We start from the raw sequence: 19,934 nt of genomic DNA on the forward strand, positions 1-19,934 counted from the left end.
CATTTTTTTTTTTTTATTAGTGTGGGAGTTTTTTTTAGCTACACATAAAATCAATATATAAATCAATGTATATATCTATCTAATAGTACAAATTTCAATTTTCTTTATAATGACGAATTAAAATGTAGGCGTTGTCCTGTTTCAAGTTGGACAACGAACGGTAACCACCTTCCAATCTCATTAATAACCCACCAAAACTAATATAGACTGACATTTTATCGTCACCGGAATTTTCTTCGAATTTATAAACGGTTCCATACATCACGTAATCGTAATCGTCGGCCAAAGAACGATCCGAGGCTTTAGGAGGTCTCCAGGACCCGTTGGAGGTTAACATGGATGCTTCGTTCCCCAAAGAGCTGGCCAATACAATGGTCAATGAGTCGTTGGATTTGACAGGGAATAACTCACTATTGATATCCAAGGTGATTTTGATATCTTGTGAGGTGGAGGATTGCCCTATTATACGGCTGACCTTGGTGTATCTGGCCTGGTCCGCGGACTCGACATTGAACATGTCTTCAAACAAGATTCCTGACATCCTGGCTGTTGTTAGATGAGTAGATGGTGGTATTGGTGTTGATGATGAGATGATGAAAAAAAAGTGTGAAAATATAAGAGAAACGCCCGTACATACCTAAGATCAATCACGTGATATAAATCACATGACTGATCACATGACACTGATATGTGCAGGACAAAAAATGCTTGCAAAAATCGGCTAGCAATTTGTTTGTGTTGGAATGTAGCCCTTATTCTAAATTAAGAATTAGAAGTGAAGGGATGCTGATCTGAAATCATTTCATACTTTACTTTACTCTACTTTACTGTCCTGCTACTGCTTCTACTGTACTCCTAGTGTACCCTTCTATACTCCTAGTGTACCCTGCTATACTCCTAGTGTACCCTGCTATACTCCTAGTGTACCCTTCTATACTCCTAGTGTACTCCTACTATACTCCTAGTGTACTCCTACTACTTTAACAAATGTCTGAGAAAGAAACTTTTGAAAAATCTAGAAAAAATAGACTATGGATTGGTTTGTTAATACTGTCATTATTGATGATCATTTTCTTCCATGAGTACATTATTCCCAATCCGTCGGCATCCCTTAATTTGCATTTCAAGTCCAATAAAATCGGATACGTGAATAATGACGAAATCAGTCATATGATTGACTTGATCCACTGCCAACAAGAAGAACTTGATTTGCTCAAACAAGGAAAAATAGTTGAAGATGAAAGAATAGTCAATGACAAAAGAGATGATAAAAAGGACGATGATAAAGATAAAGATGATAAGGACAAGGATGAGAAAAAGGATACTCCATTACTTGATCAATCGTACATTCGCTTTTTGTTAGCAGTGGCTGCTTTGATTGTGATTAACATGGTTATCATAGTAATTGTTCATTTCTACTTCCGCATTGCCAATAGCTCCAGTAACTACCGTGATGTCGAACATAAAATCTCTCCTTTCTAACTTAGATATTGTATATTAAAGAACGATTCGGTGCTGGCCGAATTTTCAGTAATTCACTTCGCACAATAAAAGAATATATATATGTAGTTAGGGTCTTCGCATTCTTTTTTTTTTTTTTTCATATTTGCTAATTAATCATGTCTCCAGATACTCATTATAATGATTCAAATATCATTGAACTACCTTCATTGACGAAAAGAGTGACTCAGATTGTTTGTTCAATTATATGGTGTTTGTTGGCAGCCGGTCCGGTCTTTGGTTTTGCAGCTTTGAAGCCAATTTTATTAGCTGAAGGTGTTTATAGTGAAAAATGTACTGCTAAAGATTGTATTGAACAGGATTTATCATTGAATTTCCTCTTCACTATAGCATGCATGGTTACTAATATAAGTGCATTGCCGGTTGGTTCTATTTTGGACAGTTATGGTCCTAAAGTTACCGGAATCATTGGCTCTTTTATTATATTACTTGGTTCGTTATCATTGCAAAATGCTAAATTCATTAATTGGTTTGATGGTTATCTTTTCGGTTATACTTTTTTAGCTCTTGGGGGTCCTTTTGTTTTCATTTCGTGCTTCCAATTGGCAAATAGCTTCCCTAAAAATTCAGGGTTGATTTTGGCTTTGTTAACTGGGTCTTTTGACTCTTCTTCAGCTTTATTCTTAATTTACCGGGTAATTTATAATAATTATTTTGAATTATCTTTGAATCAGTTCTTCACTTACTATTTAATCGTTCCATTATTTATTTTTGTTTGTCAGTTATACGTTATGCCAGTTGATTCTTATAAGACCATTGGTACTTTGGCTAAAATTGCCGAAACTGCAATTGATGAAACTGGTAAACCAATGAATAGAGATTTATTATTACCTCAAGATCGTCGGGAATCTTTCAACTCGGATATTCAGTCTTTCCCTCAACCAAGTATTACTGAAACTACTTCTTTATTAATGAATGCTGGTTCTCATTCAAGAAGAGCTTCAGTAATCTCGAGATCTTCTTATGCTTCTAGAAATTCCGTCAAGTCGGTTTATGAACAAGATGCTGAAGATAAATTAATTAATTCCTCCGGTGGGGTCTTTGGTATTATGCATGGGTATACTATTACTGAACAATTAAAATCTCCTTGGTTCTTATTAATGACTTTGTTCACTACCATTCAAATGTTGCGTATCAACTACTTTGTTGCTACCATTAAAGCTCAGGAATTATTCCTATATCATGGTGACGAGGATTTAGCCACTACAATTAATCATTTCTTCGATTTAGCCTTACCTTTAGGTGGTTTGATTTCAATTCCCTTCATTGGTCTTTTGCTAGATAATTTAACTACCTTAACTATCTTGATGATTTTATCAATAGTTTCAATCTTTATCGGTATAATGGGGATCCTTTCCTGGTTGCCCGGTACCTATCTCGGAATCGTTTGTTTGGTGGTTTATAGACCTTTTTATTACACTGCAGTTTCAGATTTTTGTGCTAAAGTTTTCGGTTTCGATACCTTTGGCACCGTTTATGGTACCATCATTGCATTTTCTGGGGTTTGTAATATCTTACAACAATCTATGGATAAGTTAACTCATGAAATTTTCCATATGAATCCAATTCCAATCAATTCCGTATTAACTTTATTAACTTTTATCTTTGCCGTTTCTTTGATTGGTTACGTTAGATCTCAAGAATTGGAATTGAAAAGAAAAAATTTGGAATTAGAAGCTCAAGAAGCTACAGTAAGAGGAATTCCTAATTAACATTGTATATTTATAATAAAAATTTATCGTCTTCTAGTTCGTTTACGATTTTCATGTATCAAATCAGGATCTAATGCATTAAGTGGTGGTACCACTTGTACAGATCTTATAGGGGTTTCATTCCCTATTACCTTATTAGCCATATTTGCTATTTGCATATCTTTTTGATTGTAAAAACCTTGTGGTTTCTTGGGGAAGTTACTTAATATCTCATTACTCATGGTCTACTTTTGTTTTTTGGCTTTTTCTTTTTCTTCCTTTTCAATCTGTCTTCTGGATCCTTTGATGACTTCCAAATGTCCAACTCTACTAGCAATCAACTTTTCGGTAGATGTCATTAATTGTCCCTGTTGGACCTTGGCTAATTTTTGGGCTTGAACTGCTTTTCCTTTCTTTGGCTTGATGATCTTGGGGGCATAATTCTTTGGATTCTTTTGCTTCTTAGTCACTCTTGGTGCTGTCTTGGCCTTTAACTTGATGTTACCTTGTGCCATTACTCTAGAATCCTGCTGAAGAAGTATCTGTTTCTTTCGAATTGGCTTATCTTAAGATCTTTTAAGGGCATCGCAAATAAATAGAAAAAAAAAAAAAAAAAGAACAAAGAGTTCCACACACGACCAACGTTTTGAAAAATTCAGAGTCAATGAGATGAAGCGGATTAACTCTGCAATTTATTAGTGATTTAAAGTATATCAATAGCTGATATTCTCTTTTGCATTGAAGTTTTCCTGGGTTTTCTTTAGTTCTCCTTCTCTTGCAACGACGAGTTATTGAACTGAAGTACCATTATTTGATACTCCTTTAGTAGTATCTAGTTTATTATACAATGAGTTCTGATAAATTTCTTATTTTACCAGGTCCTAATGCATTATCCCCATTCAGGGTTAATAATTTAGTTCAAGAAATTGAAAAAAAATTGGGAAAAGCATCAATTATTAAGAATGTTGCTTCATCATTCACTCATTATGTTTCATTAAAACAAGAATTAAGTGAATCTCAATTAAAGTTGATTGAAATATTATTAACTTATGATTCTCCAGTTGATAAATCAGTTGCATTGAATGAAAAATTGTTGCACGTATCAAGTGTTGGTGGTGACGAATCAGATATCGAATCTAAAATTCAATTAGATAAAGATACTTACCTCATTAGAATTTTACCTAGACCAGGTACTATTTCTCCATGGTCGTCGAAAGCTACTGATATTGCCAATATCTGTGGGTTATCCGATCAAATTGAAAGAATTGAACGTGGTATTAGCTTGTTAATTCAAGTTGAACCAGATTTTAAATTATCCGATTATATTAAAAAGGGAGAAATCTTAACTTCAGTTTTCGATAGAATGACTCAAAGTTTGTATTTAGATACCAATGCTCCAAAATACAATGATTTATTTGCTCATCATCCTCCAAAACCTTTGGTTCATGTTGACTTAATCTCCGATACTAATAATTTATTAAAAGCCAATAAAGACTTAGGTTTAGCTTTAGATCAAGGTGAAATTGATTACTTGATAAATGCTTTCACTCAAATTATTGGTAGAAATCCAACTGATGTTGAATTATTCATGTTTGCTCAAGTTAATTCAGAACACTGTCGTCATAAAATCTTCAATGCTGATTGGACTATAGATGGTTTGAAGAAAGACTTATCTTTATTTAAAATGATTAGAAACACTCATGCTAAAAACCCTCAATATACCATTTCTGCTTATTCTGATAATGCTGCTGTATTCGAAGGTCCTCAAGGTTATGTTTGGACTCCTGATTTCCAAACTAAAGAGTGGAAATCTATCAAAGAAACTGTTCATACTTTAGTGAAAGTTGAAACTCATAATCATCCAACTGCAGTTTCTCCATTTGCTGGTGCCGCTACTGGTTCTGGTGGGGAAATTAGAGATGAAGGTGCTGTTGGTAGAGGTTCTAAATCAAAAGCTGGTTTATCAGGTTTTTCTGTTTCTGATTTAAATATTCCAAATTCTCGTCAACCTTGGGAAAGAGATATTGGTAAGCCAAATCATATTGCTTCTTCTTTAGATATTATGTTAGAAGCTCCAATTGGTTCTGCTGCTTTTAATAATGAATTCGGTAGACCTGCCATTAATGGTTATTTCAGAACTTTAACTACCGAAGTTGAAAATCATAAAGGTGAAACTGAATTTAGAGGTTTTCATAAACCAATCATGTTGGCTGGTGGTTTAGGTGCTATTAGACCTGATCTTGCCCTTAAAAACACCAAAATCACTCCTGGTTCTAAATTAATTGTTTTAGGTGGTCAATCTATGTTAATTGGTTTAGGTGGTGGTGCTGCATCTTCGATCTCTTCAGGTGAAGGTTCTGCAGAATTAGATTTTGCCTCAGTTCAAAGAGGTAATCCAGAAATTCAAAGAAGAGCTCAACAAGTTATTGATGCTTGTGTTTCATTTGGTGCCGAAAAAAATCCAATTCAATTCATTCATGATGTTGGTGCTGGTGGTTTATCTAATGCATTACCAGAATTGGTTCATGATAACGATTTGGGTGCTAAATTTGAATTAAGATCTATCTTATCATTAGAACCTGGTATGTCTCCAATGGAAATCTGGTGTAATGAATCTCAAGAAAGATATGTTTTAGCAGTTACTAGTGAAAATTTAGCCCTTTTTGAAGAAATTTGTAATAGAGAAAGAGCTCCATTTGCTGTTGTTGGTGAAGCAACCGAAGAACAAAGATTGGTTTTAACTGATTCTTTATTAAACTCCACTCCAATTGATTTAGAAATGTCTGTTTTATTCGGTAAACCACCAAAAATGTCAAGAACCGCTTTAACTCAAGAATTAAAATTAAAACCATTTGACATTTCTCAAATTCAATTAAGTGAATCTATTGACAGAGTTCTTCAATTGCCAGCTGTTGGATCTAAGAATTTCTTAATTACTATTGGTGACAGATTTGTCACTGGTTTAGTTGATCGTGATCAAATGGTTGGTCCATGGCAAACTCCAGTTGCTGATGTGGGTGTTACTGCCACTTCATTAGGTGAAACTGTTTTATCAACTGGTGAAGCATTGTCAATGGGAGAGAAACCAACTTTAGCCTTAATTAGTGCAAGTGCATCAGCTAAAATGTCAGTTGCTGAATCTTTATTAAATATTTTTGCCGCTGATATTCCATCATTGGATAGAGTTAAATTATCTGCTAATTGGATGTCTGCTGCATCTCATGATGGTGAAGGAGCTAAGTTATATGAAGCTGTTCAAGCCATTGGTTTAGATTTATGTCCGGATTTAGGAGTTTCAATTCCAGTTGGTAAAGATTCTATGTCGATGAAAATGAAATGGGATGATAAAGAAGTAACTGCACCATTATCATTAACCATTACTGCATTTGCTCCTGTTGATAACACTTCAAATACTTGGACTCCTCAAATAGTTAGAAAAGATGATACTCAATTAGTTTATGTTGATTTAGCCGCTGATGTGAAGAAATCATTAGGAGGATCAGCCTTAGCTCAAGTTTATAAACAAGTTGGTAACCTGGCACCAACTGTTCATTCTAATAAATTATTAAAGAGTTTCTTAGAATCATTGGTTGTTTTACATAAAAAACTTAATGTTTTAGCTTATCATGATGTTTCTGAAGGTGGGTTATTAACCACTGTTTTAGAAATGGCATTTGCTGGTAGAGCTGGTGTCAAATTAGATTTGAAAGGAGATGATTTATTAACTAGCTTATTTAATGAAGAATTAGGAGCAGTTTTCCAAATTAACTCTAGTGATTTAGCTTCATTTAATGAAATCTTGAATACTAATGGGGTTGATTCTAAATACATTCAAGTTATTGGTGAACCAATATTTGATTCTGCACAAACCGTTTCTATTAATTATAATAATGAATCAGTTTATGAAAATACTCGTGATGTTCTACAACAATTATGGGCCAATACTTCCTACCAAATTCAAAGATTAAGAGATAATCCAAAAACCACTGATGAAGAATATGAAGGTATAAAAGATAACAAGGATCCTGGATTGTCATACCAATTAACCTATGCAGTTTCTGATGATTTAGGTATTGATACTAAATCAAGTAACAAACCAAAAGTTGCAATTTTAAGAGAACAAGGGGTCAATTCTCAACAGGAAATGGCTTGGTGTTTTAGCCAAGCAGGCTTTGAAGCTTATGATGTCCATATGTCTGATATTTTAAGTGGTAAAGTTAGTTTAGATAAATTTGTTGGTATTGCAGCCTGTGGTGGATTTTCATATGGTGATGTTTTAGGAGCAGGAGCCGGATGGGCAAAATCTGTTTTATTCAACGAAAGAGCCAGAAATGAATTTATTAAATTTTTCCAAGAAAGACAAGATACTTTTGCATTTGGTGCTTGTAATGGTTGTCAATTCTTAAGCAGAATTTCTGAATTAATTCCTGGTACTGAATCTTGGCCATCATTTGAAAGAAATGTTAGTGAACAGTATGAAGCTAGATTTGTTATGGTTGAAGTTGCCTCAACCCAATCAAACAACTCTATTTTCTTAGACGGTATGAAAGGTTCTAAATTACCAATTGTTGTTGCTCATGGTGAAGGTAGGGCATCTTTCCAAGATTCAAATCTTGATGACTTTATTTCCAAAGGTCAAGATGTTATTAAATACGTTGACAACTATGGTGATATTGCCACTACTTATCCATATTTACCAAATGGTTCCACCAATTCAATTGCCGGTATCTCTTCTGAAAATGGCCGGGTCTTAGCTATGATGCCTCATCCTGAGAGAGTTTGTAGAAAAGAGTCCAATTCATGGTATCCAAAAGAACAAGCCGAAGAATGGGGTCCATACGGTCCTTGGATCAGATTGTTCAGAAACGCCAGAAAATGGGTTGGTGATCAGTATTAATGTTTAGATGATAATGTATAAGTAAGATTTTTGCAACAATAATATAATTGATTATGTAAGCACTCTTCCGGGTAACCCCCTTTTTTTCCAAATGCAACTCTTTTTGATTTTATTTTTTTTTGGTTTTTGAAAAATTTCTCGTCGTGTGACGCACAAACCGAATAAAATTTTCATCTTCTCAATTTTGCAGTGCAAATAAAAAAATTTTTCAGATTTTCAAAGTTATTCAGTTTCTTCTTTCATTATACAACAATCAAGATGGTTAGTCAAATTTTATCTAAAAAGAGAAAGTTAGTCGCTGATGGTGTTTTCTACGCCGAATTAAACGAATTCTTCACCAGAGAATTAGCTGAACAAGGTTACGCTGGTGTTGAAGTTAGAAAAACCCCAACCAAATTAGAAGTTATTGTTAAAGCTTCTAACACTCAAGGTGTTTTAGGTGAACAAGGTAGAAGAATCCATGAATTAACCTCATTGATTGTTAAAAGATTCAAATTATCCCCAGAAGGTATTGTTATCTATGCTGAACGTGTTGAAGAACGTGGTTTATCTGCTGCTGTTCAAGCCGAAGCTTTGAAAAACAAATTATTAGCTGGTTTACCAATCAGAAGAGCTGCTTACGGTGTCTTAAGATTCGCTATGGGTGCCGGTGCTAAAGGTGTTGAAGTTGTTATCTCTGGTAAATTGAGAGCTGCCAGAGCTAAAGCTCAAAAATACGCCGATGGTTTCATGATTCACTCTGGTCAACCAACCAAAGATTTCATTGATATTGCCATTAGACACGCTTTAATGAGACAAGGTGTTTTAGGTATTAAAGTTAAAATTATGAAAGACCCAGCTGCTAACAGATTTGGTCCAAAAGCTTTACCTGATGCCGTTAAAATTGCTGAAGCTAAAGATGAAGACGAAATCATCCCAGCCCCAACCGTCAAATCTTACAGAGCTGAAGAAGCCCCAGTTGAAGCTGAAGCTTCTGCTTAATCTAGTATATATTAATTTATATTAATCCATATATTACATAAACTTTTTTTGTAAACCCCTGTACATCCGACGTCTTTTGTGCAAAGACACGAACTTTTTCGAAAATTTTTTGAAAAATCATTCTTCGCCCACCCGTACCGCCACTGCTCCGTCCACCCGAGGTAAGGAGACCAATTGCCCGTGAAGCCTGCAAAGGCTCGTTAAGCTATTCAGGTATTCAGTCCCTACAAAGGTGTTCATTATTCAGGTATTCAGTCCTTTAGGTGTTCATTATTCAGGTATTCAGTCCTTTAGGTGTTCATTATTCAGGTTCAGGTACGAAGGAACTAACCATTCACTTACCCATATTCACTTATATTCACTTACACGGTTCGGAGTTCAACCACCAGTGCGTGGACGGATGGAAGCTTCGGAGTCGAATATCCGTTGTCATACAAATTTCGGAGTTTTTCCTTATCTCACGTTTTGCACAATAAACGAGATGACTAACCCCATATTCAGCTATAAGTCATGAGGCGGACTTTCAGTTCCATACTTTAGTATAAATACAACCCCATCTGCTAGCCAGGAGTAGTTGGAACAGTATTCTATATATCAAACATGTCTAATTTTTTAACTTTGTCCAGCGAAATTTCCGAACCATTTGTCATTCCAAATGTTTCGCCAATTTCGTCTCCTAAACTTAATGCTATAAGCTTTGAAGGTATTCAAAATGACGCTTCTAAGGCCATGGGGATCAATTTCCACCCAGTAATTGCTCATGATGATGATGACACTCGTAAACAAAGAGCAATGTCGGTTCTCGATATCAACTAAGTGACTTTTAATGATTTATGATTTACATGTTTTCAGTTCTTTTAGATATATATTAAAATATATGATTATTTATTTTTCAGTTTTTGTTTTTTTTTTTCTTGCTTTTGTAGTTAAAAGAAAGGGTAGAATTCGTTATACTTTTTAGTATAGTACAAACTGGATAACCCACCCAATCCTAAAAGGACTAGAGGAACTGGTTTTTTGAATTGAGTTTTGGCACTTCTAGATAATCCAGCAAATAATAATGCGGTGGACGAACCCAAGGCCAATTCAAGTCCCCAATCAGCATTCTGTTTTAATAAGTATCCTGCGGTCCCATAGAGGATGGCCATGGATGATCCGGCAATCAAGGATGGCAAGGAGCCTTTACGGAAGTAGCCCATAAAGCCTCCAACGGCACAGAGGCCACTCAATGTAAATGCTGGGTGTTCCATTATATTGTTGATGGAGTAGTTGGTGGTTTGATTTTTGCTTATGAGCTTGATTTATGTCCGGCGGGCGAATTTGATCCAGAGACATACGCCCGTACACCCTTCCAGGCCCGTACCCATTTGCTGCAAATACCGTCAGATTATTCGTATAGCCATGGATCATACAACTCGGGGTGACTCATGGATGGTTTCTCTGGCTACTTGCCTTGAATCGGCTGTATACTGTATGCTTGTAGAAGGGAATTGGCATTCAACTGAAGACATAACTGCGATTCTGATACAACTTCCATTCAACTGAAGACTTCCACTCGACTGAAGACTTCCATTTAACTGAAGACTTCCATTTAACTGAAGGCTTCCATTCAACTGAGGACTTCCATTTAACTGAAGGCTTCCATTCAACTGAGGACTTCCATTTAACTGAGGGCTTCCATTTAACTGAAGACTTCCATTCAACTGAAGACTTCCATTTAACTGAAGACTTCCACTCGACTGAAGACTTCCATTTAACTGAAGACTTCCATTTAACTGAAGACTTCCATTTAACTGAAGGCTTCCATTAAACTGAAGACTTCCATTCAACTGAAGACTTCCATTCAAAAGACTTCCATTCAACTGAATGTGCTGCTTCTAAGATTACAGTAAACTACGTAGAGAATGGGGAAGCCAGCGATAGAAACTACTCCTGAATCCAATGATCAGTGTTAATCACATCAGTGTTAATCACATCAGCGTTAGTCACATCAGTGTTAATCACATCAGTGTTAGTCACATCAGCGTTAGTCACATCAGCGTTAGTCACATCAGTGCAATATTAGCGTTATATCTGGGTTACGTCTGTTAGGTACTAAAACTAAGGTACCAGTATCAAGGCAGTATCCGTATAAAGCACCAGTGTTAAATAAGTCAGTGTTAGTCAGCGTCAGCATAAGGTTTAGTGAAGTCATTAGGGGTATACCAGCGCCACTACAAGTATAAGTACCGGTAAGTAACAGTATAAGTATAAGTACCAGTATAACAGTAAGTACCAGTATAACAGTATAACAGTAAGTACCAGTATAACCGTATAACGTAAGTACCAGTATAACAGTAAGTACCAGTATAACAGTAAGTGCCAGTATAACAGTATAACAGTATAACAGTAAGTGCCAGTATAACAGTATAACAGTAAGTGCCAGTATAACAGTATAACAGTATAACAGTAAGTGCCAGTATAACAGTATAACAGTATAACAGTAAGTGCCAGTATAACAGTATAACAGTAAGTGCCAGGTATTACTTCGAGCATATACATACCTTCACTGGCCCGAGCATTATCTTCACTGTATTCACCAGCATTATCTTCACGGCCCCTTCGTTAACCCCCTCGATAACACTCTGTAGAGCATTTGCTTCCAAAGGTTTCCTAATTTTTTTTTTTTTTTTTTTTTGGCCCTTTCCACTTTTTCTGTTCAACAACAATTCCATTCAATTGGATTTTGCTAAAAAAAAAGAGAGAAAGTGAACTTGCGATAGTTTTAATTAAAAACAACGTGTTTTCCTTAATCGTTTGCTTTGTTAATCATCAACAATACTCCCATCAATCAATCAAAGTTAGTGGGAGAGTTTTAAGTTGAATTAAAGGTTGGAAAATCTGAAAGAAGACGAAGAAATTCTTGAAAAATGAATATTTCTTCAATACTATCCAATGATAATACAACGCCGCCACCGATTCCAGGCTCGTCGGAAAATCAAGCTGGTCAACCTGAAATACCAAACCATTCTGCAAATGTCGATAAAGTGTCCAATGGTATATCGAATCATTATCCCAAAATATCCGATATAACAAATCAAGATGACGGCGCTAATGATGCTAACGATGGCGCTAATAACGGCGCTAGCGATGGCGCTAGTGCTAATGCCCAAACACCAGTGGAAAACTCATCGTCTAACCATCTGGGACCATTGAACGAAGATATGAAGAATAATGAACCGCCTTCAATGATATCCTCTATCTTGGCAGAACCATTGGAAAATGGATATATTTCAAATGAAGACATTACTAATAATGAAGATTTGAGTTATTACGAAAAAAACTTATCCACAATAAATAAATTAGATCGTTTCAATGTTAAAATGGCTAATATTAATATCTTAAATCATGAATTAGCTAATATTAATAAAATAATTAATAAATCAAATGGTATTTCGAATAATTATTTGGAAAGATTAGTCACTGAAGATGTTGCCACTAAAAATAATATTCTAATACCAAATTCAAAAAATCATACTTCAAAAGAGTTTCATTGGGGGTCTTCTCGTGTAAAAGATGCTGATTATAATGATTCTTTAACTTCTAAAAGAACTAGATCAGCTACAAATAATAAATTTAAACAATCTACCAATACGTCTAAAAAATTACTTAATATAGCTCCTGCTCCAAATAAGAAACCAAATGCTAAAACTAAATCAAAATCAAGAAGAGTTTCCGATTCAGATGATTCTCCTTCAAGTAAACGATTTAAAACTTCAGAATCTCCAATTGATAATTCATCCGGTAAAGTTAAATTGAAATTAACTTTGAAAAATCAAGATGCTAAAAAACGTAAAGTTCAAGAAGATAAAGCTAGAGAATTAATTCGTCAACAAGAATTAGAAAAACAAAAAGAAAATCATAAACAGAAACAAGTTAGTCAAACTGCTAAAAATACTAAAGAACAAAAAGTTGTTACTAAACAATACGATAATACTTATGTTGCTATTTGGAAAGATATGTCTAGAAAAGATGGTCCTAAAGTTAGTAGATTATTACAACAATCAAATCAAGCTAAAGTTATCAATTTGAAAAAGACTGCAATTTTAGCTGCAAGAGAAGCTAAAAGATGGCAATTAAGAAATAATAAAAATCAAAAAGATTTAACTACTAAAGCAAGAAGAGCAATGAGAGAAATGTTTAATTTTTGGAAACGTAATGAAAGAGTTGAACGTGAATTACGTAAAAAGCATGAAAAAGAATTATTAGATAAAGCTAAACGTGAAGAAGAAGATCGTGAAGCTAAACGTCAATCAAGAAAATTGAATTTCTTAATCACTCAAACTGAACTTTATTCTCATTTCATTGGTAAAAAAATTAAAACTGATGAAATTGAAGGAAGTGATGCTGATCCAAGAATTTCAAATGCAAAAAATGATAATAGTCATTTCGATAAATATCATGGAATTGAAGGTCAAACGACTGATTTCAATTCTATCGATTTCGATAATGATGATGAAGAAGCTTTAAATAGAGCTGCTGCTGCTAATGCTCAAGTGGCTTTGGAAGCTGCTCAAACTAAAGCAAGAGGTTTTGATTCCAACCATAATCAAGATTTAGATCTAAATGGTGATCCTTTGAAAAATCCTGATACTAATGGTGAAGAAATGAATTTCCAAAATCCAACTTTGATGGGTGATATCACCATTACTCAACCAGATTTACTAAAATGTTCTTTGAAAGAATATCAAATTAAAGGTCTTAATTGGTTAGCCAATCTTTATGAACAAGGTATTAATGGGATCTTGGCCGATGAAATGGGTTTAGGTAAAACAGTTCAAAGTATTTCAGTTTTAGCTTATTTAGCTGAACATCATAATATATGGGGCCCTTTTTTGGTTGTCACTCCTGCTTCAACTTTGCATAATTGGCAACAAGAAATTACGAAATTCGTGCCGGATTTTAAGGTTTTACCGTACTGGGGGAATGCTAAAGATCGTAAAGTCTTGAGAAAATTCTGGGATCGTAAAAGTATGAGATATGGAAAAGATGCTCCATTTCATGTACTTGTTACTTCTTATCAATTAGTTGTTGCTGATGCTGCGTATTTCCAAAAAATGAAATGGCAATATATGATTCTTGATGAAGCTCAAGCTATTAAATCTTCTCAGTCATCAAGATGGAAATCTTTATTAAGTTTTTCAAGTCGTAATCGTTTATTATTAACCGGTACTCCTATTCAAAATTCAATGCAGGAGTTATGGGCTTTATTGCATTTCATTATGCCCTCATTATTCGATTCTCATGATGAATTTAGTGATTGGTTCTCAAAAGATATCGAAAGTCATGCCCAATCAAATACTAAATTAAATGAACAACAATTGAAAAGATTACACGTTATTTTGAAGCCGTTCATGTTGAGACGTATTAAGAAGAATGTTCAAAGTGAATTAGGTGATAAAGTTGAAATTGATTTGTTCTGTGATTTAACGAACCGTCAAAAGAAGTATTATCAAATGTTAAAATCTCAAATTTCAATCATGGATATCTTAGACACTACGAATAATGATGATAGTCAGTCATTGATGAATTTAGTCATGCAATTTAGAAAAGTTTGTAACCATCCAGATTTATTCGAAAGAGCCGATGTTAAATCAAGTCTTTCATTATCAAAATTTGCTGAAACTAGTTCATTTTTAAGGGAATCAAATGAATTGGAATTGAAATATTCAACCGAAAATTTAATAAGATTCAATTTACCAAGATTAATCTATGACGAAATTTTATTACCAGATTACGATAACAACGTTGGATCTAGGAATAAAATATCTGAAATGTTCAATATCTATCATCCTTCTAATGTCAATGATCATTCGAATAAGACCTTCGATTGGTTAAGATTTGTTGATAAATCACCACAAGAATTGAATTCTATAAGCCATCAAAATTTATTGGAAAGGGCAATTGATCATCAAAGTTATAATGATTCAAATTATGATGAAATTAATAGACTCAAATATGTTTATGATGAAGATGATAAATTTATCCCAGTACATAAGAAGCTTTTGATCAACGATTATAATAATAATAGTGCTTCCATTTCAAACTCAGTGCATATGAAGGAATTATATTCAATTCAAACTAAAAGTTACGAAGATATGTATTTAAATGTTTTACCTCCTGCTGCTGAACCAGTCGCAACGGCTGCACCCATAACATTAGTTTGCCACGAAGCTTCATTCCCAAATAAATGGCACGACTCATTATTCGATGAAAAAGTAAGATCTGCTTTAATGCCATTGTCCCTCGAAAGTGAATTGTCTTACTTGCAACATAATCAACCAATCGATTCTTATCCAAAATCAAACATGTTGCCTAGATCTACTAATAAATTAATTGATTACTCTAATATAAGAATGCCATCCATGACTAGATTCATTACTGAATCAGGTAAATTGGCAACCTTGGACAAGTTGTTGGTTGAATTAAAACAAAATGATCACCGTGTTTTAGTTTATTTCCAAATGACTAAAATGATGGATTTAATGGAAGAGTATTTAAGTTACAGACAGCATAAATATATTAGATTAGATGGTTCCTCTAAATTAGATGATAGAAGAGACTTGGTTCATGATTGGCAAACAAAACCGGAAATTTTTGTATTTTTATTATCGACCAGAGCTGGGGGGTTGGGTATTAATTTAACTGCTGCTGATACAGTCATCTTTTATGATTCTGATTGGAATCCAACAATTGATTCACAAGCTATGGATAGAGCTCATAGATTAGGTCAAACCAAACAAGTTACTGTTTATAGATTATTGGCCAGAGGTACAATTGAAGAAAGAATGAGAGACCGTGCAAAACAAAAAGAACAAGTTCAACAAGTCGTTATGGAAGGAAAATCTACGTTGGTCAATAAGAAAGAAGAGGCTGCTAATAAGAAGAAAGATGTTGCCTTCCTTTTATTGGGTGGTGATGATGACAGTGCATCCAATTCGTCGATTCAACCAGACTCATCTGATAAGAAGACTGTTGAAAGCGCTAATGATTCAGAATCAAACCTTCAAGATAATGGAAATGATAGCAAAGAATCCTTAGATAAGAACTTGGCTGAAATGTACCATGAAGATGAAGGTGAATTTTCAAAAAATCCTTCAGGAACTGTAACTCCAGGTATTTAGGAGGTTACTATTTATTATAATTGTTAAATTACTGTAATTAATAATGTTTTTCTTCTCCCTATAGTATTATATTTTTATTAAGTTATTCTCTTCTCGTTTCAATGAAACGTTGTTTTATATCATCTCTTCATAATTTACTTCATTAGGAATCATGCTGTATAAAATCTTGAAAAAAATTCGGAAGTCGTAATTTTACTAAGCTTACATGCAAGAATTGTAGATCGCTAGGTATATTATAGAGCCACATTGAACACTTGGAATTGAAAAATTAAATAAAGAGTAAAAAAAAAAGTAGTAGCATGAAATAAAATGAAATCTAGAGGGAATAAATAAAAGCTAAAGATAAAAAAAAGTAAAAAATAAAAAAATACACTTGGAATTATGATAAAGCGGATCCAGACTCTACTTTGTTGTTCAATGTCTCTTCTAGTTGATCTAGAAAAGTATGGTTCTTATTGGTATCGTTATGACTTGTGAGAAACTCATTTTCAACATCATTTGATGATGACTCCGCGATGTGGTCCGAATTTAGATTCGCCAAAGACGGTTTGTTGATTGTTGAATCGGGAGAAATTATATTTGAATCATTGGTATTATTTCGTGACTTTAAGGTTTCATTTTCATGTTCTAAATTGTAAATTCTATTAAAACTTTCTTCCAATCTTGATTTAAGTTCTTCTTTTGATAAATGACCTGCATTATTTACAGTTTGAATACCATTGCCATTGACCGTACCATCGTCATCATCAAATGATGTTATTTGAGTTGAAGTTAGAAGATCACTTAACCCACTTATATTTGAATTTAAGGAGTTCATCGAAAATCTATTTGAATTATGATTACTATTATTGAAACCAGAGTTTCTCAAGTTTATTCTCTTAGTTAATGAGTCGAAAGTAGCCTGATTATAAGTCTCGTAGTTATTCGGTGGTAATATATTAATGTAGTTATCGTCATAAGATACTGTGCGTTTATCATTATTGGGATGAATCGAGGCTGGCCTATCTAGCTTGTTTGCGGATGCTGACATGATCGAAGTATTTGAAGTTGTCCTACGATGCGTTGAAGAAGTAGACAGTCGAGTTTGGTCACCGTTTTTATCTGGTTCTTCAAAAACAGTTAATAAACCAAGTTGTAAACCCGTTGATAAGCGTTTATATTTTTTGTCGTTTGAGTTGAGGCTTGGAGAAGTTCCATCATTTACCCTACTATTAGGATATTTAGAGGGTAAAGATGAATCAGGTGTTTGTGGAATAATGGGACTTGATGCAGGCGTAATATTCTTATTAGTATTTGTATGAGCGGGTAATGAGAACCTTTTTTTAATAGAGGTAGAAGTGTTAGAGTTGGAAGTAGTTGTGTGGAATGATTTTAAATTAAATGGTTGATTCGAATCAGGATTACTATTAATACTTGAATTCGATTTATGCTTTTGGGATATGCTGGAAGAAGGAGAATTAAGATTCGAGTTTTCATCAAATTTATGATATAATTCATTTTGTAAATCATTCAAGTTCGATTGATATATTTCTTTTATTAGATTGATTTCTTCATTAAATTGGTTAAAAATCATCAACTTTTCATTAAACTCATCGATATTATCCATATTTGAAATTGAATGACTATATTTCTTGAAAAATTTTAAATTTGTAGTTAAGTTAGATAACTTAGAAATCAAATTATTTATATTTGATTCATCAATTTGAATTATTTCAGATGGGTCATTATTAATTTTCAAAACATTTTGATTTTTCAAATCTTCATTTTTTGGGTTTTGATAATTGAAAGACTCTAACTTCATTTTAGCTAATTTTTCAAAATTTTCAAATATCATATTAAAGTTATTCACTGTTGAATTATGATCGTTAAATATATTTTCCAAAACATTCAATTTTTCGAAAAAGATAATATTTTTATTGATTTCATGGATTTCAGTTTCATTGATATTAAAATGATCCCAAAGTTTACAAAGAAAGAAATTCTTATGAAATGGTTCATTGAAGGTGAGTAATTGACTTATTAAAAGTTTTCTTAACTGGTTAAATTTATTCATTTTTATAGTCAAACGATAAATGGTTTTTTGAGAGTCATTTAAAGAATCATCGATAATCTCCTCATCGAAATCACTCAATAACAAGTTATTAATATCAATATTATTAACATGACAATATTTCTCTAAAATTTCACCATTTAAAAATGGTAAAATTTTAATGATTGAATTTTTCAAATTAAATATCAAAAACGACAATGAGTAATCTAAATGATGCTTCAATTCTTCAATATGATGTTTTAAGATTGTGGAGTTCAGATTTTTTGGATTCATGAATTTAAACAAATCCAATTCTTTCAAATTGATTAAATTAACAATTAATTTCTTATTAATTTTATAATTTGAAATTAAGAACTCATTTAAGAGATTTAAAATCTTTTTCGATTGAATAACGGAATTGATTCTTTTATAATTGATTAATTTAGTAGCCGCTATTAATAAAATTTTAAACATTTTCAATTTAGATGCATGCGATAATTTAGATTGTGAATTTTTTAAATTCTGTTTTAATAAAAAGATTATCAATGAGATGCAAGTCAATATTAAGGAAGGATTACTTAAATTATCGGGGAACTTCAATCGAAAGTTTTTTTGATAAATGAGTAATTCAGTTCCATCATGATTCAAATCACGAATCAAAGTTGGAAATGAGCTATTAGAATTTTTAACATCGTTCAACATCAAAGTGTTTAAAGAAGCTTCATTTTTAGATAAAATCATTGAATCATCCAATAAATCTGATATTATCAAATTATACTTGAACCTTTCAACAAACTCTCCATTAACATTATTTAAACAAAGATACTTCTTGATAAATTTATCAATATTCTCGGTATTCGACACTAACGGCTGAGGATTATATTTCGCATAATAATACATGAAATCTCTATTATCAAAATCCTGATCGATAGGATAGATCGAGGACGGCGAAACCAATCCATAATGATGGAAATGCTTAGCACTTGGATGCTGAGATTTCGAATTGCTTATCAAGTGATTCAATGAAGGAGGAGGCGGTAAATTTGGATTTGAATTAAAATTCATATTTTGGTTCGATAACGTCGGCGACGACATCGTCGTCGACTCTTCAATCCCCCAATCACTAACCTCAACCCCATTGTTGGATAGGTAACTCGATAGAGGATTAAATCTATCAAAATTCATCACCAAGTTGTACTATTCATCTGAATCAGCGGCTAATTTGATCTCTTGATCTTTCCTGGACCGTTTAATATCTCCCGCTTCAGCAAAAAACCTATCAGCAAAGTCGCAGCTCCGTGTATCTCCGTACCGTAACTCTCTTCAATCAGCCAATCCTAACTGGTTTATCAAGAAGAAGAGTAGTTGATGTTGGAATTGTTTTGATCTTCCTCCACCTTTTTTTTTTTTTTTTTTTGTTTTTGAGCTGTTGTTGTTTGTTTCCTAATCGGGAAGCAAATTGTGCAGTCTCTTTTTACAACTAAAAGATAACCAAAAACCAGTTGAAAGCTCCAGCACGATGAAAGCACACTACAAGGAGAGGGAATAGCCACGGAAATACAACAGAGGGCTGCGTGGAGTAAGAAAACGGTAAACACAAAGAACCCTAGCCAAACAAACAGAGGAAAAAAACACATCAACAGAACGAAAAA

At 33.6% G+C, this 19,934-nt stretch overlaps 10 protein-coding genes across 10 annotated transcripts; 6 read left to right on the forward strand and 4 right to left on the reverse strand.

The window, feature by feature from the left end:
• Positions 1–27: 27 nt before the first annotated feature.
• On the reverse strand, positions 28–527 carry RPB8 (DNA-directed RNA polymerase core subunit). Its single transcript, XM_020220774.1, has one exon. The coding sequence runs from the start codon at positions 515–517 to the stop codon at positions 95–97; it is 423 nt and encodes a 140-aa protein (XP_020077604.1). The 5' UTR covers positions 518–527; the 3' UTR covers positions 28–94.
• Positions 528–822: 295 nt separating this feature from the next.
• On the forward strand, positions 823–1,568 carry HYPBUDRAFT_151970 (uncharacterized protein). The gene has a single exon (XM_020220775.1). The coding sequence runs from the start codon at positions 988–990 to the stop codon at positions 1,480–1,482; it is 495 nt and encodes a 164-aa protein (XP_020077605.1). The 5' UTR covers positions 823–987; the 3' UTR covers positions 1,483–1,568.
• Positions 1,569–1,619: 51 nt separating this feature from the next.
• Positions 1,620–3,233, forward strand: HYPBUDRAFT_147099 (uncharacterized protein; the record flags this gene model as incomplete). The annotated part of the gene is made up of 1 exon (XM_020220020.1): positions 1,620–3,233. The coding sequence occupies one exon, from the start codon at positions 1,620–1,622 to the stop codon at positions 3,231–3,233; it is 1,614 nt and encodes a 537-aa protein (XP_020077606.1).
• A 23-nt stretch (positions 3,234–3,256) lies between these two features.
• HYPBUDRAFT_4639 (uncharacterized protein) lies at positions 3,257–3,727 on the reverse strand (the record flags this gene model as incomplete). Its single annotated transcript, XM_020223442.1, has 2 exons — positions 3,257–3,434; positions 3,462–3,727. The coding sequence occupies 2 exons, from the start codon at positions 3,725–3,727 to the stop codon at positions 3,257–3,259; spliced, it is 444 nt and encodes a 147-aa protein (XP_020077607.1).
• A 1,046-nt stretch (positions 3,728–4,773) lies between these two features.
• Positions 4,774–8,148, forward strand: ADE6 (phosphoribosylformylglycinamidine synthase). The gene has a single exon (XM_020220776.1). It carries the CDS (start codon positions 4,801–4,803, stop codon positions 8,107–8,109), a length of 3,309 nt encoding a protein of 1,102 aa, XP_020077608.1. The 5' UTR covers positions 4,774–4,800; the 3' UTR covers positions 8,110–8,148.
• Positions 8,149–8,367: 219 nt separating this feature from the next.
• Positions 8,368–9,090, forward strand: RPS3 (40S ribosomal protein uS3; the record flags this gene model as incomplete). The annotated part of the gene is made up of 1 exon (XM_020218355.1): positions 8,368–9,090. One exon carries the CDS (start codon positions 8,368–8,370, stop codon positions 9,088–9,090), a length of 723 nt encoding a protein of 240 aa, XP_020077609.1.
• Positions 9,091–9,690: 600 nt separating this feature from the next.
• On the forward strand, positions 9,691–9,906 carry HYPBUDRAFT_105773 (uncharacterized protein; the record flags this gene model as incomplete). Its single annotated transcript, XM_020218437.1, has 1 exon — positions 9,691–9,906. One exon carries the CDS (start codon positions 9,691–9,693, stop codon positions 9,904–9,906), a length of 216 nt encoding a protein of 71 aa, XP_020077610.1.
• A 110-nt stretch (positions 9,907–10,016) lies between these two features.
• Positions 10,017–10,340, reverse strand: HYPBUDRAFT_147102 (uncharacterized protein; the record flags this gene model as incomplete). The annotated part of the gene is made up of 1 exon (XM_020220021.1): positions 10,017–10,340. One exon carries the CDS (start codon positions 10,338–10,340, stop codon positions 10,017–10,019), a length of 324 nt encoding a protein of 107 aa, XP_020077611.1.
• A 1,977-nt stretch (positions 10,341–12,317) lies between these two features.
• On the forward strand, positions 12,318–16,253 carry HYPBUDRAFT_105024 (chromatin-remodeling ATPase; the record flags this gene model as incomplete). The annotated part of the gene is made up of 2 exons (XM_020218387.1): positions 12,318–12,638; positions 12,765–16,253. 2 exons carry the CDS (start codon positions 12,318–12,320, stop codon positions 16,251–16,253), a joined length of 3,810 nt encoding a protein of 1,269 aa, XP_020077612.1.
• Positions 16,254–16,556: 303 nt separating this feature from the next.
• On the reverse strand, positions 16,557–19,634 carry HYPBUDRAFT_10014 (uncharacterized protein). The gene has a single exon (XM_020218058.1). The coding sequence runs from the start codon at positions 19,465–19,467 to the stop codon at positions 16,633–16,635; it is 2,835 nt and encodes a 944-aa protein (XP_020077613.1). The 5' UTR covers positions 19,468–19,634; the 3' UTR covers positions 16,557–16,632.
• Positions 19,635–19,934: the final 300 nt, after the last annotated feature.

This window comes from Hyphopichia burtonii (assembly GCF_001661395.1).
Source record: "Hyphopichia burtonii NRRL Y-1933 unplaced genomic scaffold HYPBUscaffold_2, whole genome shotgun sequence".
Taxonomy (NCBI): domain Eukaryota; kingdom Fungi; phylum Ascomycota; class Pichiomycetes; order Serinales; family Debaryomycetaceae; genus Hyphopichia; species Hyphopichia burtonii.